This window comes from Heteronotia binoei, chromosome 14, assembly GCF_032191835.1.
Source record: "Heteronotia binoei isolate CCM8104 ecotype False Entrance Well chromosome 14, APGP_CSIRO_Hbin_v1, whole genome shotgun sequence".
Classification (NCBI taxonomy): Eukaryota; Metazoa; Chordata; class Lepidosauria; order Squamata; family Gekkonidae; genus Heteronotia; species Heteronotia binoei.
Window position 1 is genome coordinate 24,489,108 of NC_083236.1, and position 26,442 is coordinate 24,515,549.

A 26,442-nucleotide genomic window follows, 5' to 3' on the forward strand; every position below is an offset into this window, starting at 1 on the left:
AGAGCCTGTTTGTGTAGTGGTTAAGAGCATGTACTGTAGAAGTGTTTGATTCCCCACTCCTCCACATGCAGCTGCTGGGTGACCTTGGCCAGCCACAGTTCTCTCAGAGCTGTTCTCTCAAGAGCAGTTCTCTCTCTCAGTTACCTCACAGGTGTCTGTTGTGGGCAGAGGAAGGGAAGGAGATTGTAAGCCACTCTGAGACTCCAAGTGAAGGGCGGGGTATAAATCCAATCTCCTCCTCCTCATTATCCTTTCTATTTACTGCATGCAGCATCGTGCTTCTAGGACTGGGCAAAAATTTGCTATATTAACTAAATATCCCAATATTTTCAGGGTGTTATAGAGCATTGCCAGCTTCTCAAGACTTCCCTGGTGTTTTCCAAATGCCACCATTTGGTGGATCCTGAGGAATTCATTGCTCTCTGTGAAGAAGACATGTGCACCTGTGCCCAGGAAAAGACCTGCCACTGCCCAGTTTTTCTAGAGTACGCCCGGAACTGCGCTCGGCAAGGTGTTATTCTGGAGGGCTGGCCGGCCGAGAGCGCATGCAGTAAGTTTTAAAGGTCTGGGTTCTAAAGTGCTGAACTGGGGGGAGGAGATAGATCCAGGTGGGCAGCTGTGTTGGTCTGAAGGCGCAGAACAAAATTAGAGCCCAGTGGCACCAGAGAGCCAGTTTGGTGTAGTGGTTAAGTGTGCGGACTCTTATCTGGGAGAACCAGGTTTGATTTCCCCTCCACTTGCACCTGCTGGAATGGCCTTGGGTCAGCCATAGCTCTGACAGAAGTTGTCCTTGAAAGGGCAGCTGCTGTGAGAGTCTTCTCAGCCCCACCTCACAGGGTGTCTGTTGTGGGGGAGGAAGATAAAGGAGACTGTGAGCTGCTCTGAGACGCTAAGATTCAGAGTGGAGGGCAAGATATAAATCCAATGTCCTCCTCTTCTTTTTCTTCCTCTTCTTCTTTCTCATCCTCCTCCTCTTCTTCCTTTTCCTCCCAACCAAGTTTTATTTAAGGTATGAGCTTTCGTGCGCCTGCACACTTCCTGAGATATGTTGAAAAGAAGTTAATGAATCTGAAGTGTGCAGGCACATGAAAGCTTATACCATAAATAGAACTTTGTTGGTCTGAAAGGTGCCACTGGACACTAACTTTGTTCTGCTGCTTGAGATCAACGCAGCTATTTTCATGGAAGTTAACAGTTCATAGATATGTGAATGAGACATAGCTTGAACTTCTGGCACTGAACTGAAAGCAGACGATGGCCATGATTCTCTACAGGCACAGAACTGAGGTGTTGCCCTCCCATTACTTCTCTGGGGTTGCTGGCTTTAGAATTCCTGGAGGTTTGGAGGTGGTGGGAGGAAGGGAGGGAGTTCAGTGGGGATGTGATGTCATCCAGTCCAGCCTCCAAATCTGCCATTTTTTTCCCAGGGGAACTGGTCTCTGTAGTCTGGAGATAAATTGTAATTCCAGGAGAACTCCAGGCCCCACCTAGAGGTTGGTAACTAGGTTTGCCAGCTGCCCACTGGCTGCAGGCGATCTCCTGCCCCTTGCAGCCGCAGCCCACCATTCAGCCAGGCAGTGGGAGGAAAATGGGCAAAATGGGATGGACGTGTATGCGACATTCCTAGCATAACAATGTCACATTTGGTGTAACCCAGAAGTGAACAAAAAACACAAGGGTCGTTTTCGCACTCACCTTAATCAGCAGCGACGACCCTCTTCACCGCGCAGGATCTGCGCGGATTTCGCACTAATTGCCGCGGAGCACCCAGAAGAGCCGGAAAGTCCCGGCGCTTTTGCGGCGCAAACAGAAACTGGTTTTTGGCGGTTTCCGTTTGCGCCGCAAAAGTGCCGGGACTTTCCGGCTCTTCTGGGTGCTCCGTGGCAATTAGTGCGAAATCCGCGCAGATCCTGCGCGGTGAAGAGGGTCGTCGCTGCTGATTAAGGTGAGTGCGAAAACGACCAAAAAGAGTCCTGCTGGATCAGACCAAAGGCCCACCTAGCCCAGCATTCTGTTCACACAGTGGCCAACCAACTAACTCTATTAAGCTCACAAACAGGATGGCTACAACATAGAGTTTTGGCCAAATGCTGAAGTGATGCCCCGGGTGCAATGACATTCCTTCCATGCCTTGCTGGAAGCATTGTCATTACTCTGAGGATGCCAACCACACATATCTCCACACCATAAGTCCCTGCCTTCCCGGTCTCCTGCCTTTTCCCAGGTTGCTGTGTCTGGTAACCCTACCCCTCACTGACCGCACACTGTGGTCTCCCTCAAGCATTTCTTTCAGGTCTCATCTTGGCAAGATGGCAGCTGAAGACTGTATGTTGGCAGGGCTACAATGAAGTAACCCAGCTGGCAGAGATCAGCTCCCCTGGAGAAAATGGCTGCTCTGAAGGGTGGACTCTATGGCATTGTACCATGCTCAGGCCCCTCCCCAAACACAACCCTCTCCTGGATCCACCCCCAAAGTCTCCAGATATTTTCCAACACAAAGAGCTGTTATAAGAAGTTGCACTACTGAAATTGCACACCTATTTGCGCACCCGAAAATATACAGCTTAGCAGTACTGATAATCAGCAAATTGATTAATAATTAAGGTTGCCAGGTCTGTGTTGGAAAATATCTGGAGACTTTGGTGCTGGATCTGGGAGAGGGCAGGGTTTGGAGGGAGGGGCCTCAACATGGTACAATCGCACAGAGCCCACCCTTCAAAGAAGCCACTTTCTCCAGGGGAGCTGATCTCTGCCAGCTGGAGATCGGCTGTAAAAGCAGGAGATCTCCGGGCCCCACCTGGAGGCCAGCAATGCTAAATAATCCATAAAAGTTTCCACATCCAAAACTCTGGCTGCTATGAGTCCTTTATTAAAAAGTAGCAAATACAAGGTCTTCTTGCAGTAAGTAATAAACACATGCAGGCATAAATCTGCGCATGGTTTGCCCTTGGATTACTGGCAACTGTCCTCCTCTCTCATTTCTCCTTCGCAGAGCCTAAGAAGCTCTTTCGTCTCATGAAAATCTTTGCCCTTCACATGCTGATTATTCTAGCATTGTCACTCACTGCTGCTCCAATATACCTTACCTTGAAGATTTAATTTTCTTTTTTAAAGCGTCATATTTGGTTCTATACTAAGCAATGTTGCAGACCCCTGCTGCAGAGTGCCAGGGTAAGGGAAGAGACCATAGTGATATCCCACCTGTATAATTCTCCTCATGAGCTTTTTCTTGTTGATAGAATAATAATAATTGCAAAAAAACCCAACAACCCATTGTTGTAAGAGAGGATTTGAACTTGTATGATCTTCCTCCTTCCGTCGCATAATTTGTGTCTCAAAATCATGAAAATCTTTCAGGGCCAAGATGTCCCGTTGGCTTGAAGTACAAGGAATGCACTTCCCCCTGTGCCAAAACCTGCCAAAGCTTGAACATCAATACGGGGTGTCAAGAAAAATGTGTTGATGGCTGCAGCTGCCCGGGTAATTTATTTGCTGATTTGTTTACTGGGGGAATCATTGGACAGTAGCACCTCCTATTTCGCCTAATGAAGTAAAACAGTGTCTGTTTTCAAATGTTTACATGTATTTATCTCTCTTCTCCTCTCCCCCTTTCTGCATCCCAGAATAAGGCAGTTTCTACACTGCCTGCATGTGTGTTTGTTTTTATCAAAGGGCTACTTATTTAATACAAAGGGGGGGGGGGAAGCATATTTGAGTTCCAGCAGCAGTTGGGGATTTGTAAATTCTTTCCTTTTGCTTGTGACTTCTAGGGCACTCCTGAATTATCTCTAAGAGGGTGACTTCAGCTGTAGGGAGAAGAAAGGGAGGAGGGTGCTTGGGGGCATTTTTTGCTAGAGCCTGGGGGAGCAATATAGTATATCCCTTTCAGCCAGTTCTAGTGAATTAGCTCACTGATGCTTGTGCATCTGAACTGAGGCAAATGCGATCTACTAGGGCAGTGTTTTCAAATGCCGTGAAAACTGAACAATGAAGAAAGCTGACAGGAAGAAAGTCGATTTTGTTGAAATGTAGTGTTGGAAGAGAATTTTATGGAGACCATGGACTACCAAAAATACAAATAAATGGGTTACAGACCAAATCAAGCCTGAATTCTCCCTGGAAGCTAAAATGACTAAACTGAAGCTTTTGTCACAGTATGAGAAGACATCACTGGAAAAGACAATAATGCTAGGAAAAAGTTGAAGGCAGAAGGAAAACAAGAAGACTCAGCATGAGGTGGATTGACTCAATAAAGGAAGCCATGGCCCTCAGTTTGTAAGAGCTGCACAAGTCTGTTAATGATAGGTTTTGGAAGACTAGTACCGTTTTTGCACACAGCTTACCTCGCAGTCACAATCCTGTTCCCTCCGCAACATCTGTTGGATTTCCCACCATATGTGCCGGAGTTACAGGAAGTGCCACAGCTTTTGCGTAGCAAATGTAAACTGGGTTTTAGCGGTTTACGTTTGCTATGCAAAAGCTGTGGCACTTCCTGTAACTTCAGCGCAGATGGTGGGAAATCTGACCAGATGCTGCGGAGGGAACAGGATTGTGACTGCGAGGTAAGCTGTGTGCGAAAACGGTCTAGGATTGCCATAAATCCGAAGCAAACTGGTGGCATTTAACACACAGCACACATTCAGAAATCCTTTCTCTGCTATTTCTCTGCTGAGGAATGTTCACACATCTACCCCAGAGCCACAGTGCGTTTGTTACCTGGACTTCTGGAGCATATTTTAAGATGCATACGTTGCCGATCAGGCCTGTTGTCACTCTTAGAGGAAGAGTGGACATAAAAACATACCAATCACTCCTCTATGGCTTTGTGTTTTAGGGATAGTGTAGAAGAGATAGAAACATGGCTTTTCAGAGGGATAAAATGCTATTATGAAACTTCTCATGAGGAAACCTTTGATACCTCTTCAGTGGTTGGGGCTACCAACTTTTTTCTGTTCCTTTAACGTCTGATAAACTGTGGAAATTCAGGAAATTAAAGTGATTCCTGCCCTACAGATATTGGGAACAAACAAACACAAACAGACACACACACACACAGAGATTATGAGCAATAGAAACCCTAAAAGCAGAAAAAGATGGAAACAAATATAAAGTATCAATTTAAGGCGATAATGTTAGTGGATATTAAAAACTCCATTATTACGAACTGGACAGGGCAGAATTAGAGAAATGACACATGAAAACAGTCATTGAATCTACTTGTAGAAGGAATTGGAAAACAGATGGTGGCAGATAGAGTTGCCAGGTTCCTCCTGGACACCAGTGGGGGGATGGAGGGGTAGGGTTGCCAGCTCCAGGTGGGGAAACTCCTGGAGATTTGGTGATAGAGCCTGGGGAGCAGGCCTCAGATTCAGCAGGAGCTCACAGGAGCACAGCTCCTGAACCTTTCTGAGGGTTCCCCTTCCTCCTCCCTCCCTTCCTTGTCCATTGAATAGTAGGTGCAGCTGCACAGCAATCTCTGGGTTAGGAGAGCGGGCAGCCAGCCAGCCACCAGGAGCTTTGCCACACCCCCAGCAGCCCTCATTAACCCCTGGAGAAGCCCACACCAACCTTTCTCCACTTCTTATGTGATTTGGGGTGGCGGGTGGTTTGCTGGCCTTTTGACTGGGGGGGCAGCCAAGGAGAGCCTCAGGTGAGCGAGACCTGCTTGGGTTGGCTGGATCTCTAGCCAGCCCAAGCAGGCCTCGCTCGCCTGGGGCTCTCCTTTCTTGTGTCAGGTTGCTTTTGGCTGGGGTATGTGTGTGGCAGCAGCATATGCTAATTAGTTATGCTAATGAGCTCCACCACCTATTTTTCTACAAAACGACCCCTGCTGGGGAGGATATAGGATTGTCAGGTTTGACTTAGGAAACATATAGGAGACTTCAGGGGTGGAGCCAGAACAGGAGCAAGGTTGTGACAAGCATGATTGAACTTCAAAGGGAGTTCTGGCCATCACATTTAAAGGGATCATGCGCCTTTTGAATGCCTTCCCTTCATTTGAAATAATGAAGGATGGAGGCACCTTCTTTTTGGGGCTTATAGAACTGGACCCTCTGATCCAATCTTTTTGAAACTTGGGTGTTTTTGTTTTTTTTAAAAAAAAGAGGCACCAAATGCTATGCTGAAAATTTGGCACCTCTAACTCAAAAAACAGCGCCATTGTATCCTATGGGGATTAGTTTCCATAGGGTATAATGGAGTGCCCAGCAGACATTCAACCCGCCCTTTCTGATAACTCTGAAGCAGGGTGAGGGCCTCCAAACCTGGGAATCCCCTGCCCTCAACTGGGGATTGACAACCCTAGGAGGATAGGGATATAATGGGGTATAATGCTATAGAGTCCACCTTTCAAAGCATCTATTTTCTCCAGCGGAGCTGTTCTCTGTAGCCTGGAGAAGAAGTTGTTATTCCAGAGGTTCCTCAGGTCCATCCTGGAAGCCAGCATCCCTTTCTGATCCTCAGTTTTTTCCTCATGGTAATAAGGATTACAGGTGTAGCATTGCAGAGCAAGAACAACTCAAGTCCTCACTCCCCTGCCCCCCTCCACCTTTCTGTTTGTCTCTGCAGAGGGCAAGCTTCTAGATGGTGACCAGTGTGTGGACAGTTATGACTGCTCCTGTGTGCATTCTGGCAAGCACTACCCTCCTGGTTCTTCCGTCTACCGGGACTGCAATTCATGGTAAGTATAATGTGGTAATAAAATCTGCTTAGCAATACATCATGGGCTTGTTGTGGGGGAGGGCGTGCTCTCTCCTGCCTCCTGTATTAAACACAAGGCAATTATACACATGGTCTAGGGTTGCCAACCTCTAGGTGGGGCCTGGAGAGCTCCCAGAGTGAGTTCCCCTGGAGAAAATGGCTGCTTTGGTGGGTGGACGGGACTCTATCTAGGGCAACCAGCTCTAGTTTGGAACATACCTGGAGATTTTGGGGGTGGAGCCTGGGGAGGGTGGGGTTTGGGAAGGGAAGAAACCTTGGTGATGTATAATGCCTTGGCAGCTGTTTCCTCCAGGGCAACTGATCTTGGTCATCTGGAGATCAACTGAAATAGCTGGAGATCTCCAAATGCCACCTGGAGGCTGGAGCTGTTATATCATGACAAGTTGTGAATTTGATTATGTTCCCTTATTGAACATCACCAAATTCTCCTGATCTCTCAGGGCCAGAAGCCTGTGCTATAGTTTTGTTTCACTTCTGGTTCTAGGTTGTTAGTTCAAGAGGAGTCCAGGAAAGGCCCTGCCGTTCTTCCAAACTTTTAATCCCTTTGGCATGTTGTGCTTGTAGAATTATTACAGCAATCTATGGTAGCCCTAATTCTATGGTGCCTCCCCACCCCCAGATCTCTAGGTATTTCCCAGCCAGAAGCTGGCAATCCTAGGGGTTGTCATTGCACAGCAGAAGATTTCATTATGCCAAGCTCTTTATGTTGTCTTTTATGAGCTCATGGAATAGATAGGTTCCTTTTTTGTATCTCACGATGTGGACATATTGCTGCTCCTGTAGCGGGTCCCTCCCTCATCTTCTGAGACCCCTTTTCTGATTTGGGCAGGGTGCCACTAAGCATGTTGGGCTATAAGTATAGACAGATAATGTGGGGATAGAGGGCTCTCTAATGCCCAGGGAACCAGTAATTTGGAGACATTTTAAATGAGATGGCAATGTTTTGAGAGTATTCCCCCCGCCCCTTTCAGTTACATCAATTATGAGAGGCGGTAGGGAATTTGGGAGTGTAGCTAATTCTTTTTTAAAAATTGTATTTCACAGTATTTGCAGGCAAGGCGTCTGGATCTGCAGCAATGAACCTTGCCCAGGTACGTTCCTGCTGGCTCACAAGATGGCCCATCAGTGAAACAGCATCTGTCTTTGAGCCATACCTCTACAGTGCCTCTTGTGAGAGTTCATATTGTATTGAGATCCTTAGGAGCTACAAAAAGCCACCACAGGACTGTGGTGAACTGAGACCATAGCACTGGAGAACAGGAGTTTAACGTGTCCCCTCTGGGATCAACAGCCAGTGTGGTTTAGTGGTTAGAGTGTTGAAGTCTGACCTGGGAGACCCAGGTTTGAATCTTTGCCCTGGAAGCACCTTGTCAGAACCTCCCTTTACTCAAAGTTACTTTATTTATTTTTCAAATACCAGTTGCATTCTATTAAGATAATCCTCATAACATAAATCAGAAAAGTGTTGAAACCAGGTGTCAGGGGAAATAGCTGATGTAAAGGCAGTCTCGGAATGAGTAGCGCCAGTAATTATGGCCCAGAACCATTCAGGCTAATGCCACAGATTTAAGGTCTAAACTAGTGTTTTGATTTCAGTAATTTTAGAATCTTTTGGCCTAGATCTGGAGATTGGGGAATCTTTGACAGAAATTTCATGTCCTGATTCAGAGCTGACGTGGAGTTCCCATCAATATCAAAAACACATATCATTGTAAATGGTCACTAAACATCTGATTTTCGACTATAAAGTCAGAGACATGAGACCTAAGGGAGGGAGATATTAGAATATTTTACAAATACCTTTGTAGTCCACAGATTCTTCATCTAGAAGACATCTCAGGACGACTTCCAAACTGAAGACACAGTATGATGTTTGTACACTAGACTATCTCGATCTCCTTATCTACATGTAGCACTCAGAGTGGTTTGCAGATAATTATACAAACACAGATTTTACTAGAAAGCAATTGATCATGCATGTACTATCCATTCCATAGTAAACATGACACAGAAATTGTTCCAAATGCTACTAAGAACACAACAAACATTTAAAGATTGTTTTCCATGATCAGCATAATCCAGTTCACTTGGAGGCATGTAATATTGTACAATTATGGAGAAATTCCTGTCTCTTTTAATTCCACAATCCTGTCTCTTCTTTGGGATACAGGAGGTCTAAAGTCTAATTGTCTTGTTAGGATCCCACTTCAGTAAAGGACTCATTGACATTAATTCATTATACTATAACATAATGTATAATCATATTTCCCCCTGTAAGGGTGAAAGAGCAGGCTGACATAACGTAAGAGAAGCCATGTTGGATCAGACCAATGACTCATCTAGACCAACATTCTGTGTCACACAGTGGTCATCAGGAGGTCCACCAGCAGAGCCAGGACTCCAGAAGCCCTCCCACTGTCGCCCCCCAAGCACCAAGAATACAGAACATCGCTACCCCAGACATCACTGCACCACTTACCAGTTCCTTAGGGTTGCTGTTTCCTTTGTAGAATGGGATTCTGGCAGGAATGTGAAGTGTGAGAAAAACTGTACCGGGTGGAATCCCCACTTTTACCAAGCTATTAAAGAGAATCTTTTACAAAAGAATATGTAATCATTTTTCAGAGTCCTTGAAAAAGGTGAAATGTTCCTGAAGGGGCTATGCCCCCCCCCCCGTTCCCATTGGATCCAATTATTGTAAATATGAGGATCCCAGAGATGGGGGATTAATTTGGATTGAGTGATCTAGAATGATAATAATAAAAAAATGATCTCATGAGTTGCTATGGGTTTCTCCCCAATACTTGAGAATCACGTCAAGGGAAAATCTGACTGGAATGCAGTGGGACAGCCTTCCGCATCATATTTTTAGGATCAAGGCTTTTTTAGAATGTTGGGAGTCTTAAACTGTAGGTGCATTCTGAGATCACATTTCAGAAGTTCCTTCTGCAAAATCAATCCTCCTTGATGATGGAGGTTGTACGCCAAGAAAAGGACTTGAAGTGGGATGTGAATTAAATTATATCTGTTGCATTGATTTGTATTAAGTATGTCTCAAGAGTACGACAGCAGCTTTCACAAGATGAGTCTGTAATGATCTGGATAACTATTATTTCTGTGTAATATATGAAAGCATCAGCAGATTTTTGTTTGTTTTTAGTACAAAAACTGACAGTTCACTGAAGTGACTTGGATATCTCTGAGCAGCTAGACCCCAACAGTCCCTCCCCAATGGCTATAGTTCTCTTAGGTGTTGGGAAATGAGAAAATTCAGCTTCTTATCAATAGTATGCATAGTAGAAAGTTCTCATTCATTGTGCTCCCAGCTGTGTAGAATGATCATCCAGGTAGAGAGCTATCTCTTCCCCCCTTCTCATTTGAGAACATCTTTTTAGATACTTGCTGTATGTGTTATGCCTCTCTAAGAATTAGATGAAACTATGTGGCAAAACATAGAGTTTTGTGGTGACTCCTAGAGAAGATTAGTATTACTTCCTGGTTTTCCTCAGAAGTTATGTCAGACCTCTCTAGTAATTGCAGAAAACTATACAGTTTGTCCAACTATATGGTTTGGCCAATTTCTAGAGATGCCTGGTGTCATGCCATAGGCTGATGTCTCCCATGTTCCTGCCCTCCCCATCTCCTTTTGGTTGCCAGGCTGAGCAACCCTAGTTAGAGCTAAAGGATACTACATTAGTTCAAAATAATTTTGTCTTTCTGTTTTTAGGTGAATGCTCTGTCACTGGTCAATCCCATTTCAAAAGTTTTGACAACAAGCACTTCACCTTCAGTGGCATTTGTCACTACCTGTTCGCCAAAGACTGTGAGGAAAATTCCTTTTCTGTTATCATAGACACTGTCCAGGTAAGAAGGTACTGACTGGAAAGACAAAAAGTTCTATACTTCCAAATTTCCAATCTTATGGCAAAGTCTTGGGTTTGGTTGTTGTTGGGGTTTTTTTGGAGGGAATTATGAGCTCTAGATCCACTTTGAGAATAATAGACCAAGTCTGTAAACTGAAAATTCCTTGACTGGGAAGTTTCCTCGGAACAGGATTTGACATGGAGTTGCTGCTGAAAATGGCAGCCCTTGGCTTCATTTATCAGCTTATTAAAGGATATGGAGGTTCATTTACACATTTGGAATGCTAATATCAGAATGGGGATTGTAGAGATTGCTTGCTCTTCCCTCCCCACCCCCCAAACATCCTTGCAGTTTATGTTTTATGGAATGGTCCAGATGTCCAAGTCTGAGCACTAAACTCCATGAAGCCTTTTAGTGAAATCTGACCCACCCAAGGATAGAGGTTATTTTATTTCAGGTATGTTACTATAATAGGGAGTGAAAAAGAAAGCACTAAACGGTCTAATTAGTGTTCACCTTAACTCATACATTCATTAAACAATCTTGCATTTCCTTCAGTTAACTCAGAAAAAAAAATCTCTGTTGAGGTGTTGGTGATGTGCAAATATATTTAAATGCAATAAGTGCATTGAAAGACAGCTGATTTATCAATTACTATGCTTTTATTGGTTGTCAGCCCTCAAAAGATTTCCTGAAGAACCTCAAGAATGTATGGAATGGAATGAAAACTGCATTCTGAATAAACAAAGCAGCATATAGTAAACAAAGAGCAAGGAAAGCGAACTAAAGATTGGGACTGTAGTTTGATTAGCACAGATTAATTGGAAAAAAAAGTTGCAGCTCATTTTTGTGGTAGGTTGGGGAAGCTATTGCTTGAAAAGGAATGTAAGCTGCTCAATTGCAGGGGCATATTTACATATGCAAATGAACTTTGTGCTTTATACCAGTTTTATAACTCTCATGCCCTCTTCCACTTGCCACAAAGGCTAAGTATAATTTGGTGATGGCACTGGGAGTTCTCTGGCACAAGTCACCCTCTCTTCCTCCACAGAATTGGTTTGCACCATAGACATATCTATAGTCTCTTGCTTGCAAAACAGCATTTATTATCTGTACATCTAACTCTTTTTTTCGGTCACAAGGGCACACAAGGCAAAAGTTAGCAATAGCAGCACTATCCGCATAAAAGTGCTGCAGGAAATGTTTTTTGAAAGTGCCACTAGGTGATGTCCCTGCAAACTAATGGACTGAAACCGCAACACAATTGAAATGTAATGTTTTGTTTTCTTTTCAGTGCGCAGATGACCCTGATGCCGTGTGTACCCGCTCTGCCTCTGTTCAGCTTCCAGAGGAGAACAGCATTGTTAAACTGAAACATGGCGGTGGAATCTCTCTGAACGGGCAGGATATACAGATCCCTTTCTTGCAAGGTGTGTGTTCTTTGTCTCATTACTGCTGGTACCTCAAAATGAGAGATTTCCAGCCAAGCTCTTGGCTGTATTCGTGCCCATAAGTCAGTGGTAGAGTTTGTTATGCAGAAGGTCTCAGATTCATTTCCTGGCCTCCTCACTTGTACCCCTAATATTTTGTAACAAGGTTCGAAAATTGTCTGCCTGAGACATTGGAGAACTGTGGTCAGTTGGAGTACACAGTAATGGTTTGGATTGGTATACAGAACTTTTGCTAGAACTTTGGCACTGATGGTACCAGGAGGCAGAAGCAAAGATTACTCCCAGCCATAGCACAGCAGTGTCAGCACCTGGCAGTGGATGAGGAAGATGTAGGGTTGCCAACTTGGGTTGCAAAATTCCTGGGGATTTGTGGGTGGAGCCTGGGGAGGGAGCTTACTGGGGTTGCAATGCCATAGAGCCCACCCTTTAAAGCTGCCACTTTCTCCAGGGGAACTGATCTCTCTGGTCTGGAGATCAGTCATTCAGCCACATCTAGAGGCTGAAAAGCCCCATGGCACAGAGTGGTAAAGCTGCAGTACTGCAGTCCTAAGCTCTGCTCACGACCTGATCCCAGAAGAAGCTGGGTTCAGGTAGCCGGCTCCAGGTCAACTCAGCCTTACATCCTTCCAACGTTGGTAAAATGAGTACCCAGCTTGCTGGGGGGGGGGGGAAGTGTAGATGACTGGGGAAGGCAATGGCAAACCACCCCGTAAAAAAATTACTTATTTATTTATTTATTTAATTCCATTTATATCCTGCCCTCCCCACTGAAGCGGGCTCAGGGCGGCTTACATATCCATGCATATGCATGGGCATAACATATAATAAATAAGATCAAAACCACAAAAGAGTTTAACAACCATAAGACATAAAAATTTACATTTCTACATTTCGGTGCTATGATCTTACAATCAGATTTATCTGTGTCTTAGATGGTCCTTTCTGCTGCTGCTGCTATAGAGTAGCTTGCAAGAGGTGGGCTGGATGTTTCCTGAGAACTGTAGTGGCCAGCAGTCTAGTTTACAAATGCCTGGTGGAAGAGTGCCGTCTTACAGGCTCTGCGGAACTGTATGAACTCTCACAGGGTCCTAACTCATTCCACCAGCGTGGGGCCAAAAGTCTGCCATGAAAACGTTGTGAAAGCAACATCACCCCAGAGTTGGAAACGACCAGTGCTTGCACAGGGGACTACCTTTACCTTCTTAGAGGTTGGCAGCCATGGCAGATGTGAGAGATCATCTGGCAGTTCTGAGGCAAGCACTGTGGGTTGTGCTGTTGTTGCTGTTATGTGTCTACCATCATTAATGTACAAAATAATAGAAGGGAAAAAAAGGCACAGATTTCTGCCTGAGGAAGCTGCAAAGTAAAGGAAGTAAAGGCCTGACAAAGCACCAAGTTGGATCCTGCAGACCTGTTCCTTTAGTGCAGGGGTGGCCAGTGGTAGCTCTCCAGATGTTTTTTGCCTACAACTGCCATCAGTCCCAGCCATTGGCCATGCTGCCTGGGGCTGATGGGAGTCGTAGGCAAAAACATCTGGAAAGCTACCGTTGGCCACCCCTGCTTTAGTGGAATTGAGGAGCCTCTCACACAAGGAGGGATCTCCTTCCATCAAAGGAGAGTGTCTCCACTGGTGGAACACACCTTCAAGGTCCAACACCATAGACAGAAGGGAGAAAGAAATGTAAGTTGTGGCCTCACCTGATCCCAAGTTGCTGACCTCTGGATGGTGGCTGGAGAGCTCCCACAATTACAGTTGATCTCCAGGTGACAGAGATCAATTCATCTGGAGAGAATAGCCACTTTGGATTTTATGCCCCATATCCTGCCCCCCCTCTGCCCCCAGAATCTCCAGGTGTTTCCCAACTCAGAACTGACGACCCTAATTACATCCCGGGTTGAAGCATTCCCTTTGACCCAGGCTTTTGATGGAAGGGTTCCATCATTTTCGGTTGTGTTTATGGTCTGTTTCCATCTGGTTTTGTGGACATCATTCTTATGGCAGCTTAATGTTATGGTGTAGTATTTTTCATGTCTTTATGGTTAGGATTCAAACCCCCCCCCCCATGAGCTGTCTCAAAGCTGGTCTGTGAAGTGACTGTGGATACATTCCTAAACACGTTAATGGGAGCTGGTTTTGAGGCCATATTTTTGTCAGAGGAGGGCTCTTTGTAAAAGAAGAGCAGGGCCATTTCCAAGGGTGAGGGCCTCACCAAGGTGAGGGCCTCACCAAGATGCCTTCTGTGGCTAAGGTTGCCAAGTTGAGAAATTCCTTTGGGTGGGGTGGGGAGCCAGGGAAGGTTGGAGCATTGGAAGGAGGAAGGAGCTTCGTGGGAATGTAATTCCATAGAGCCCACCCTCTAAAGCTGCCATTTTCTCCAGGGGAACTGATCTCTACAGTCTGGAGATCAGTTGTCATTCTGGGAGAATTCCAGGCCCTATCTTGAAGGTAGAAGAAGAAGAAGACATTGGATTTATATTCCACCCCCCACTCTAAATCTCAGAGTCTCAGAGCAGCTCACAATATCCTTTATCTTCCTCCCCACAACAGACACCCTGTGAGGTGGGTGGGGCTGAGAGGGCTCTCCCAGCAGCTGCCCTTTCAAGGACAACCTCTGCAAGAGCTATCGCTGACCCAAGGCCATTCCAGCAGCTGCAAGTGGAGGAGTGGGGAATCAAACCCAGTTCTCCCAGATAAGAGTCCGCACACTTACACCAAACTGGCTCTCACACCAAACTCTAAACCCTGTCTGTGGCCCCCTCACCTTCCATTTGCAAGACAGGTGCTGGAGTGGGTGGGGTCAATCCATTCTCATACCTAGTGCTGGAACAATCAGCAGCAATAGCCACTCAGGTGGTCCATGGGAGTGATGGAAACTGTCTGCATTGTTGGCAGGAGAGTGGTGGCTTTTTGCTGGGAGCTGTCATGGCTGCTCTTCCTCCTCAGGGCATAGGGCAGCTGCAGCTCTTCCATAGCATTGTGAGCAGTGAACACTGTGATCCTTGCAGTGCAAGTAATGCAATATCTGGCTTAGTTCTTAGGTAGCATTCCAGTATTTCACTTCCAGCAAGCAGTTTAGATGTGGTTTCTCAACATACGTTTCCGCTTTCCATGTCTCTGAAAACTGCCTCTTGGTTTCTGAAGGTGCTCTTCATATCCAGCAAACAGTAATGTCCGCAGTTCGCCTCACGTACAGGGACAATATGCAGATTGACTGGGATGGCCATGGAACACTTTTGATGAAGGTATGAGCTTCCTACCCGCCTTTTTGTTCAGTTTTATTTTCCTGAAGTTCCCCCTCCCCCACTACCAAGACAATGTGATTATGTGGCAAGCTTGAAATTCTGGATTTTCTTTTCTACCCACCCTTAGAACAAAACACAGGCCCTTTTTTCTTCTCCAGCAATACCAGTGTTTACACCACAGAACTCTTATGTGCTCTGTGTCCTGACTCTGCAACATATACAGTTGGGGACACTGGGGCTTGAACTGAGCATGGAATGAAAGGAGACCACATCCAAACTTGGTAAATGACAAAGGACAATCTTCAGAGGCCACCTTCAGGTGCAGAATGGAAGAGGGGTGTGTAGTAACAGTTCCTGCAACTGGAAGACAGCTAGAAGCCTCTGAATTGGTTTGGCCCAGTATGAATAGTGGAAATGTGGTCTTCTGCCCTTGCCATATTGTAGTGTATTGAGTACATTACACATATCAACAGTGTCAGCTGGTGCTCTATATAGACTGGGTTTTTAGATTTTGAGTATCTCCATCCAATTCAGTAACACCTGACATCCAATTCAAAGCTCATAGCTAAGATATCATGCTTATGCCTTAGTTCTGTTCCACGCATCACTAGGACTGTTATCTTCCTAGGGGTAGTGGGTAAGCTCCCACCTTGGGCTGCATTTTCTGGGCCTATTTGGTCCAGTAGGAACAAAAACCAGGGGTAGGGAATGCATGATGACATTCCAGTTTGTACCTGGAGGCTTGAAGTGATTTCACTGTACTCTAGGAACTCATGGGCCTCTACGGTTTTTACCATGGAGATGGGCAAATTCCTAGAGCAGTGTGATGTCACTTCCAGGTACAAACCAGATGTGACAATGCATCATTGTATGACATTACTACTCACCCCCCAAACTCGCTGGTTTTCAGGATTAGTCTGGCAACCCTGTATGGCAATGGTTTTTGGGGGAGTTTCCCATTGTCATTGTGTGGCAGTGGCAATGGAGCTTCTGTACAGTGCAGGGGTAGGGAACGTTGGCTTTCCAGATGTTTTTTGCCTACAACTCCCATCAGCCCCAGCCAGCATGGCCAATGGCTGGGGCTGATGGGAGTTGTAGGCAAAAACATCTGGAGAGCCAATGTTCCCTACCCCTGGGTAGTATCTGTGTATTTTCCTTGGCTTGGTCCCTGCAACAGCCATTTCCTATACACCGTGCCATGAGAGGGGGTAATCTTTAAAAAAGATATACCATTATATGGAATAATGATATGTCAATTTAAAAACTCATGAAGAAATCCCCTAGTAGTGTGAGGGAGACACAGTTTCTCCATGGGACTAGGGAAAATGCATGAATGTGGACTGGGATTGGGAAGATCTGGATCTTCTCATTCACATGGATCCCATCCTGGCTTTCCCAAAACTTCACAGCAAACCATGTTAGGGAAAGATTGCTGAAAAGATGGGGAAGCCTTGGGAGGTACTTGATAACACCATCATGCTGTGAGGAAAACCCCTGTTTACCAATACAATCCTTCCTGGGGTAACCAAATCCAATTTGAGAAATTTCAGGAGATGGAGGTAGTACGTGGGGGGTACAGTGTTTGGGAAGGGAATATGATACCACAGAGTCCACCCTCCAAAGCTGCCATTTCCTTCCGGAGAACAGAGTTCTGTACTCTTGGAGATCAACTGTGTAACTCCAGGAGAATGCTGGCCCTCATCTCTAGATTGGTAATTTGCAAGCCCTCATCTCTAGATTGGTAACATGCAAGTGACCATAGACCTTGTTTCTGGTGTGCATTTGTACCACATATGTTGTCTCAGTAATGTTTATGACAGTTATGTAAGGAGGTCAGTTATATAATTTTAGGTGGGGGCATTGATGCTGAGGGCCCCAACCAGACTTGGATTGGACCCCTGCCCTCTGCAGGCAGCTGCTTTGAAGTTGAGGGAAGAATGTTTAACTCTTTCCACTCATCTCTCTTCCACCAGTACAATGCAGCACCTGAACCAAGAGCCAATGACAGCTTTGGAGACGCATTTTAAATTGTGGAAAAAGGCATAAGAGGAAAGGGTGGAATGCATGCTTTTCTCCAGCAACCCTTCCCAAGACTTCAAAGCAGCCATCCCACCCTGAGGCAGAAAATTTGCATTTTAAATTAAAATACCATGATAGCAGTTGTTTGCATTAAGACGTGTTTGGCCCTAAGAGAAAGAAGCTAAACATCTAGTGAACTGAGGACAGATTGGAATCTGATTAGAATCAGGGATTTCTGATTTCCACCACTAACAAATCCGAACCTGCCTATGTTGACTTAGAACTAACAGAACAAAATAGGAGTCAATAGCACCTTGAAGACCAACTTAGTTTTATTCAGAACGTAAGCTTTCGTGTGCTTAGAGAAAGCTTCTAAGCACACGAAAGCTTACGTTCTGAATAAAACTAAGTTGGTCTTCAAGGTGTTATTGACTCCTATTTTGTTCTGCTACTTCAAACCAACATGGCTGCCTACTTGGATATACTTAGAACTAAGCCTCTGTTTAGTTTTCAGTGGAACTTAGGACCAAGTCCATGGGGGAGATCCAGTCATCTTCCAAGCAACTTTCCCCCAGCTTTTAAGAAGCCATTTGTGATGGGGGAGAGTTCCCTGGGTTGGAGGAGCCTTCAAGCTTTGTTCAGGGAAGTGGTAGGACAGAGTCAGGATCTACTCCAGTGGATCGCAGTTGCAGTTCTTCCTTAGGGCTGATGATCTGGTCAAAGGTATCTGCATACTGATTACATCCAGGTTAGGCTACTGAAGTGGATGGGGGTGGGGGGCGGTCTTAGAAACGCCCCTTTGTACAGGGTGAAGCGCAAGATTGCTGATCAGGTTAAATTGCACAGGATGCATCTTGCCAGCACTAAAAGATTTACACCGACTGCTGACTCAGTTCTGGCCACAATGTAAAGCTGTAGTTACATAAACCTTAAAGCTCTACGCATTTGGGGACCCTAGAGTATTTGAAAGACTGCCTACTCTGATATGAACCTTTGCTAGATCCATTCTACATGCATTGCTGTTATCTTCTTTTGAAGCCATCTTAAAAAAAAAATTAGAAAGTTTCCTGGAAGGTAGGTCTTATCAGCTTTTAGCCATGATACCTACATGGAATACCCATATTCAGAGCCAGATTGCGATTCTTTCACATCTGTGTTTCAGATTAGCCTAAACATCCAAGTCGCCTTGTGGAGCTGAGAATAATTCACTTCAGCCCACTGAGACATACAGGCAGGGGTATAATTTAAGCAGGGGAGGGGTAGACTAAGCAGCAAGCTTTAAGATCATTTAATTTTATTACACCTTATAATGACCATAGCAATAATATCAGCACAGCCTTCATGATCACCCCTCCCTTTAAAGAAAAAGAGCTCATATCTTGGCTATGCAGACTTAATACTTCAGTCCTTTACAATTGTTGCTCAGTGTGTAAAATTTGTGTGGCCCTCTTTATGACACTCCTGGCTTAGGAAGAGTGGAATGTTAATTGTGGTCTGCTAGTAGTAGACAACTGGTCAGTCGCTAATGAACCAGATTGCTTAAAATTTTGTTGGGATTCTTGATTTTAATTTTTTACAGAGTGTATCTTGTTGAGACTCTATGTTTTTAAGCCAGAATCCACACTCAGCACCACGTCATTTACCTTATAGCTCAGAGGTGGCCAAACTTGCGTAATGTAAGAGCCACATAGAATAAATGTCAGATGTTTGAGAGCCACAAGACATGAACAAATATCACACATCTTTATTAAAACTCTTAATATATTATTTGCACAGAAAGATAAAATACATATGTATGCACTTTACAACATGGCCATGCTAGAAGGAGAATTTTTTTAAAAAACAAAAGCTGGGAATAACAGTCCCCATAAGAGCAGCATAGGAATAGGTTAGGGAATTATTTTTTGGCACCAGTGGGAGAAGGAAACATACATGTACCATATAAATCACTGACCACTGTTCACATAATTATGCATCTCTCTTTGCCTTTACACCAAGGCTAGTAAATACAGGTCCTACAAGAGCTATGAAACCAAGGAGGAACCTCTTAGTTCCTTCTTGACCTCCAGGAGCCTCATAATTATGTGTGAAAGAGCTGCATATGGCTCCCGAGCTGCAGTTTGGCCACCCTTGCCTTAGTTGTTGATTCTTTATAATTTAAAATGCATCACTGGACCTTGGAACAACACAAGACAGAGATTGTTCCATCCTTGGCCTACAACATGGACTGTTTTTTCCTGGTGGTGGAAAGTGCCATTCCAGTTGCAGTTATGATGACCCCATGTGGTGTTCGAGGCAAGAGACTAACAGAGGTGGTTTGCCTTTCTGTGCCTCTGTGAAGCAAAGGTGGACTTCCTTGGTAGTCTCCCATCCAAGTATTAATCAGGGCTGACCCTACTTAGTTTCCGAGATCTGGCAAGATCTAGGTTGAGAAGGTCTTTTCCTAGATTTCTCATTTTCCTCGCTGGTGTGCGGGGCTCCAGACCATGTTATGCTGGATAACTTCTTACAATTATCTACTTCAGACCTTTCATCATAGCAATAATTAGAAAAACGATGGCACGTTTCCGTCTTTTAAATCTTCTCCATTGTCTTTTTTAATAGCTTTGTTCCTTTCCATCAGCTGATTAAATGTCAACTTATTGTTCCTTTTACAGCACTCGGAAATAATTTATGTCACGCACACAGAATGAGGCAATGCCAAGCGTTGGAACAATTGGGGGAAATGATTCACAGCCAGGGACTAGGGCCAAGGGCTTTGGGGTCTGGGTTTTCCTGCCACCTTCCTGAAGAATGATGCCCTTATGCTTATCCTCTGGCCGTTTAAAAATGTGAGAGTGGATTCTTCTTTTGGTGGCCACCATTTTCAGCAACTGGACACCCATTTTGGAAGAGAGCAGAAAAACCAATGCTATTGGTCTATCACATATTTTTCACTGGTTTTGTTGGGAATGAGTTAAGCACATTGTGGCAGAACGATCCTGCTCTGGCATGAAGGCCCTGTTCCACCCTGCCCTCCTGGGCTTTCCCTGCACCTGGAGGGGCTTTTCTTCCTCTCAGTTCAGCCACTTCCACCACCTGACCTTTGTAGGAATTGCCTGTTGGGAGGGCCAGGGATCCCAGCTTCCCTTCCACGTTCTGAGATCCTGCTTCTAGGTTTCCCACTTCCCAGAGTCTGGTGACCATTGGGACCACTCACTGCCTTTTGCACCACTAGGAAGTAGCCACTTGTCAACTGACTGCCCTCCCCTTTCTCCTGGTGCTCCTTGTAAAACAGTGTGTCCAAGACATTGGCACAGAGAACCACAATCAGGATACAAAGTTATAAAGGATTTATTAAAAAGCAAACGTTCACAAGCATGTGTTTGGCACAGCACCTAATTGAGCAAGGGATTCAGAAGAGAAAGATAAAACACAACTCCTCTGTCCCTCCCTCTATACATGCCCTATCAGTTGCTAAATATAAAACAGGGTCTTTAGCTTAGAAAGTTACCAGATGTTTTTAGGAGTTCCATTACCTTCAACTTCAAGCCAGCACATGGCAATGGCTTCCTCCTCCAGACCTCAGTTAATTCTGTCTACTTCACTGGAATCAATACCCAAGAGCTCTCTCTACCTGCCTCCCAGGAGTTTTATCATCTCTCTTTCCCCACCCACTGACCAGGTCAGGCTGAGCCAAAGAAGTTTCTTCCTGAAGCCCTTCTAGTCTTTAATACCTCAAAATCTCTGTTCCCTGCTTGGAGTGGTAGTCGGGGATGCTTGACCATCCCATTGTGTAGACCTATTAGCATTTGCATGAAGGTGGACTGAGGTAAGTTTGGAAATCAATTGAATTGGCTCTTCCCCTCTTCCTGCCTGTTCCCTGCCCAGAGGCAGAAAAAAAAGTTTAAAACTCAGAGTGAAGGTTTTGCTATAAAGTAAATGCATTTCTCTTGCAAAAACCAATGAGGTTGAAAAAGTGCTTGATTGGCTAGTGTGATTGTGCATTGACCAATACCCAGTAGTTTAGAGTAGCTGTGCAGAATAGTTACACCCAGTGCAGTCCTAAGCAGAGTTAAGCCCTTGGAAGAACATACCTATGTTTAGGATTGCATTAGGAATATCGGGCAAAAACAAAAAGGTGGGGGGAACAGTGTATAGGTCAACAGGAAAAAACAGAACCACTGTTAAGACCCACTATACAGATTAACACAAGGGTGGCCAAACGGTGGCTCAGGAGCCCCATGTGGCTCTTTCACACATATTGTGTGGCTCTCGAAGCCCCCACTGCCCTGTCGGCCAGCTTAGAGAAGGCATTTCTCTCTTTAAATCGCTTCTCTAAGCTGTTTCCAGGTATTGTATCATGTTTCAATTCGATTTTTATCCAAATTATACCTCAACAGCATTTCAAGTAGACAAAGGTTCCTGACATAAGGTCCTATTGATCCTATCGAAATGCGATACAATACCTGGAAATGCATCATCTTTTGTCTTTAGGAACTTTGCATGAGCAATGGTCTACTCCTTAAGGAATTTTGGAAGTGTAGATATTGATTGAAGAGGAGATCATTTTTGCAGGAGTGAGACCAACATACTTGGGGATTTCAGATACTTTGAGATTTTGATATTTGTGACTTTTGTATACATGCGTATATTGTTTTGTTTCATATGAAAATATTGTATATTGATTTTAGACCACAAACCATTTGATATGAACTAAAAAAAAGAGAGGCTGAACATAAACTAATTGTTGAGAGATTTTATTGAGTTAATCTGTGTAGTGGTTTTAACAGCCATTCTGTTTTTTTCCTGTTGTGTTAGGAATATAGCGTACCGTTTTGGTCAACTCCATCTCCCGAAGAGTAATGTACTGCTTGAAAAGATATAAAACATTGCTGCAGCTAGCTAGTAAATATTGCAAAACATCAAAGTTAACTTTTCCATCTCGTCAGTTATCCTCAGAGTACACGGAGCGAACCTGTGGCCTGTGTGGGAATTACAATGGTAATCAAGGTGATGACTTTCTCACGCCTTCTGGCCTTGTGGAAACTCTTGTAGAAGATTTTGGAAATTCCTGGAAGCTCAAGGGAGATTGTCAAGACGTGCAGAAACAAGAGAGCGATTCTTGCAGTCTCACGCCTCGCTTAGGTACTGGCACTTGAGGCTGTGATGAAAGCAGCACATTTATCTTTCTTCAGTGTAACAATACTTATCAAATAAGCCCTGTTATTGACTGACATTAGCTTGTATTACAAAGCATTGTGCATCCTCTAAGTGCTACATAAAGCAAGATACGGTTTTTAATGTGCATTAACAGCCCAATGACCACAGTACAACCCTCCCCCCCCACCAGACTTTCATTCTTACTTTGTTAACGTTGGTCTTCAGCCCATTTGAACAGAAAGGGTTGGAACCCACTGATCATTTCTGCTAGCAAAGTTGTTTTCCACTCGTCAAAGGAGCTTTCCCCTAGTGCAAGTCCGGAATCTAAGGAGGGCTCCTTCGACTGGAGGAAAGTGTGTCCTCTAGTGGAATGAATTTGCAGAAACCAACCCCAAACTATTTATGTCCTAGCCCACTTTGTGGCGATGACAAAGTAATATGTTGTCTCTGTGCTGCCTTCAGTAATGGTGATTTCCAAAGTGTTTTTTTCCCCCCAGGGGATCTATGAGGTTCCTTGCAAACTTATTATGGATTTCTCAATGCAAGAACAAAAGCAGACAAAATTATCTGCAAAAATAATTTGCTCACCACTGCTGTTTTCCCCTGCAATGCAGACTTGCAGGGAAGTATGGATACTCTTCTGGGTGTGTCCATTGCTGAGCAATCCTAGGGCCCTACAAACCTGACTGGTGAACTGTAAATAAACTCCAGAATTCTTCCAGAGTTCTTTGCAACATAGCAGGGGTGGCCAACAGTAGCTCTCCAGATGTTTTTTGCCTACAACTCCCATCAGCCCCAGCCAGCATGGCCAATGGCTGGGGCTGATGGGAGTTATAGGCAAAAAACATCTGGAGAGCTACCGTTGGCCACCCCTGACATACAGTATTACAAATGAGTGGATGAGTCCTCAAGGAAACCATGATCTGGAGATGGAAACTTGAAAAGTACCGAGCCAGTTTCCTACCTTTTAGTTGCATGACACCCCTAGAAGGCAGCTCAGTAGCAGTGTCTGCATAATGCAAATGGGGAGGGGGGCTTTTAAGAGATGCTGGGTTTGATCCAGCCAGGCTTTTCATTCCATTGAACCCATTCCCCTCCTTACTACAGCCGCAACCCACAGGTTTTTGTATGTGCATTTCCCAGGGTTCCCAGCAGTCTTGTATGGTTAAGAAAGCTGGCTTGGGAAATTTCTGGAGGTTAAGAGATGGTGCTTGTGGGGGGGGGCAGAATCTGAGGAGGAGAGGAAGCTCAGTGGGGATGTGTGATGGGATAGAGTCCCCCCCCTCCCTCGAAGCTGTCCTTCCCTACAGGACAACTGATCTTTGTAATCTGGAGATCAGTTATAATTCCAGGAGATCTCCAGACATCACCTGAATGTTGGCAACCCTAAAGGGGACTCCTTCCTTTTTTGGCCAGCAAAAACAAAACTGGTTGAATCCAACCTAAAAGTTTGCTTGAGGCCACTTGGTGAGTTCATGAGGGGACCAGACACATCTTCCTGGGGAGGCTGTTGCATGAACTTTGGGTTGTCACTGAAAAAAGTCCTTTCTCATATGCCCATCAAACCAGCATCTTTGTTTGTTTGAGGGCCTCTTCCTGTGATCTTAATTCCCTGGTGGGAATCTGTGGCTCAGTGGTAGAGCATCTGCTTGGTAAGCAGAAGGTCCCAGGTTCAATCCAGCTAAAAAGGGTCCTGGCAAATAGGCATGAAAAACCTCAGCTTGAGACTCTAGAGCAGGGGTCCTCAAACTATGGCCCGCGGGCCAGATGCGGCCCGCTGAGGACGTTTATGCGGCCCGCCGGGTTATGGCAAAATCAGACCGGAAGTGACGTTCGACCTAAACTCACGCTAGCAACGCACACTTCCAGCACTGGGCTGAGGCGGCGGAGACAGAGTGTGAGGTGATACCGAGGTGAGGTGAGTTCCCAGGCCGGGATGTGTGGTGCGGGGAAGGGAGAGAGATGCAGAAGACGGAGAACTGACGGCCCGCGGCCTTGTACAGTAACGGCAGTCCGGCCCTCCAACAGTCTGAGGGACAGTGAACTGGCCCCCTATTTAAAAAGTTTGAGGACCCCTGCTCTAGAGAGCTGTTGCCAGTCTGAGTAGACAATACTGACTTTGATGGACCAAGGGTCTGATTCAGTAGAAGGCAGCTTCATATGGTTAAGGATGTGAATGAGGAACTTTCCAACTTGTGGTCCAGATTTACAACTGCTCAATGTTATCAAGCTACTGCTGATAAAGCAGTTGTCCCCAAAGATATAAGAGAACTCTGCAGATCACTGGATGGGCATGTAGAAGGTCCCAGGTTCAGTCCCCAACATCTCCAGTTAAATGGACCAGGTGATGTGAAAAACCATTACCTGAGACCCTGGAGAGCTGCTGCCAGACATAAGAATGTAAGAGAAGCCATGTTGGATCAAGCCAATGACCCATCCAACAGTGGCCAAAACCCAGGTGCCATCAGGTGGTCCTCCCACTGTTGCTCCCTAAGCACCACAAATACAGATTATCACTGCCCCAGACATTGTGTTCCACCTATACCTTGTGGCTAATAGCCACTAGTGGACTTCTGCAGCATATGTTTATCCAGTCCCCTCTTGAAGTTGTCTATGCTTGTAGCTGCCATCACTTCTTGCAACAGTGAATTCTATGTGTTAATTACTCTTTCAGTGAAGTACTTCCTTTTATCTGTTCTAAGCCTACTGCTTATCAATTTCATCGAATGCCCATGAATTCCTGTATTGCGAGAAAAGAAAAAAAAGTACTTCTTTCTCTACCTTCTCTGCAACTGTCGTGCACCCATCAATCATTATATCTCCAAACTAAAGAGCCCTAACTTCTTTAACCTTTCTTCATAGAAAAGATGTTCCATCCCTAAATCATTTTAATTGCCTTAAAATTTAGTTGTACACAGTATTCCAAATGAGGCTGCACCACCGAATTATACAGGGGCATTATGATTTGTTTTCAGTTCCCTTCCTAATAATTCCCAGCATGGCATTGGCCTTTTTTATTGCAGTCACACACTGAGTTGACATTTTCAGTGGGTTATCTACCATGACTCTCTCCTGGTTAGTTACCACCAGTTTGGACCCCATCAATGTATATTTATAGTTAGGATTTTTAAGTCTGAGTAGACAGTACTGACCCTGAGGGACCAATGGTCCAAGTCGGTGTAAGGTAGCTCCATACGTGTATTTTTGATCAGTTAAGTCTGTTCCTATGACAGCTGGTACAGAACCGATAACATTGCTTTGAATATTTATTTTCTTCCAGCCAAGTATGCTGAGAATTCATGCTCCGTTTTGATTTCACCGTTGTTTGAACCTTGCCACCATGAAGTCAGCCCTTCTCCATATTTCAAGAATTGCCGCTATGATGTCTGTTCCTGTTCTGACGGCAAAGACTGTCTCTGTGCTGCTCTCTCGGCCTACGCTGTGGCATGTGCTCGCAAAGGGGTCCTCGTCGATTGGAGGCAGCCAGATTTTTGTGGTACGTAAGCACAGACAAAAGGTGCTGCTGAGACGCATCTTGATATCATGGGTCTGAATTTGTGCCTTGGAGAGCTGCTGCCAGTCTGAGCATACAATACTGACCTTGATGGACAGATGGTCTGACTCGGTCTAAGGCAGCTTCCTGTATTTATATTGTCCTCTCTATTGTTCATTCTCTTCTTGCAGCAGCCGCCTTGTGAGGTGGGTTAAACTGAGAGTGTGTGACTGGCTCAAGCTCACCCAATCAGCTTCCATGGCAGAGTGGGAGTTCAATCCTAATTGTCATGGATACTAGTCCAACATTCAAAGCACTATGCCACACCAGCTCTTGGGGCTCCAGCCAGTCTTGGGAACCTGACAGAAGCTTAGTCTAGCATCTCTTTGTGGCCTGGGTCTGGATCAGAACAGCTTGAGTGAGAAGGGTGGGCAAGCCAAGGGGCTGACTCACAGTGATTGGGGGTGGGGAGAGGAAGTCAAAGTAATCCCACGTTTGAGAGAAAGTGAG

The 26,442-nt window shown here is 45.0% G+C and overlaps 1 protein-coding gene across 1 annotated transcript in view; it reads left to right on the top strand.

The window, feature by feature from the left end:
- Positions 1–26,442, top strand: part of VWF (von Willebrand factor) — a 190,299-nt gene that overhangs the window by 23,170 nt on the left and 140,687 nt on the right. Inside the window, exons 6-14 of the mRNA XM_060253812.1 lie at positions 334–550; positions 3,358–3,480; positions 6,568–6,679; positions 7,765–7,811; positions 10,448–10,584; positions 11,879–12,014; positions 15,178–15,278; positions 22,229–22,424; positions 25,720–25,935. Coding sequence (XP_060109795.1) covers positions 334–550; positions 3,358–3,480; positions 6,568–6,679; positions 7,765–7,811; positions 10,448–10,584; positions 11,879–12,014; positions 15,178–15,278; positions 22,229–22,424; positions 25,720–25,935 — 1,285 coding nt within the window. The remainder of the gene's footprint in view (positions 1–333; positions 551–3,357; positions 3,481–6,567; positions 6,680–7,764; positions 7,812–10,447; positions 10,585–11,878; positions 12,015–15,177; positions 15,279–22,228; positions 22,425–25,719; positions 25,936–26,442) is intronic.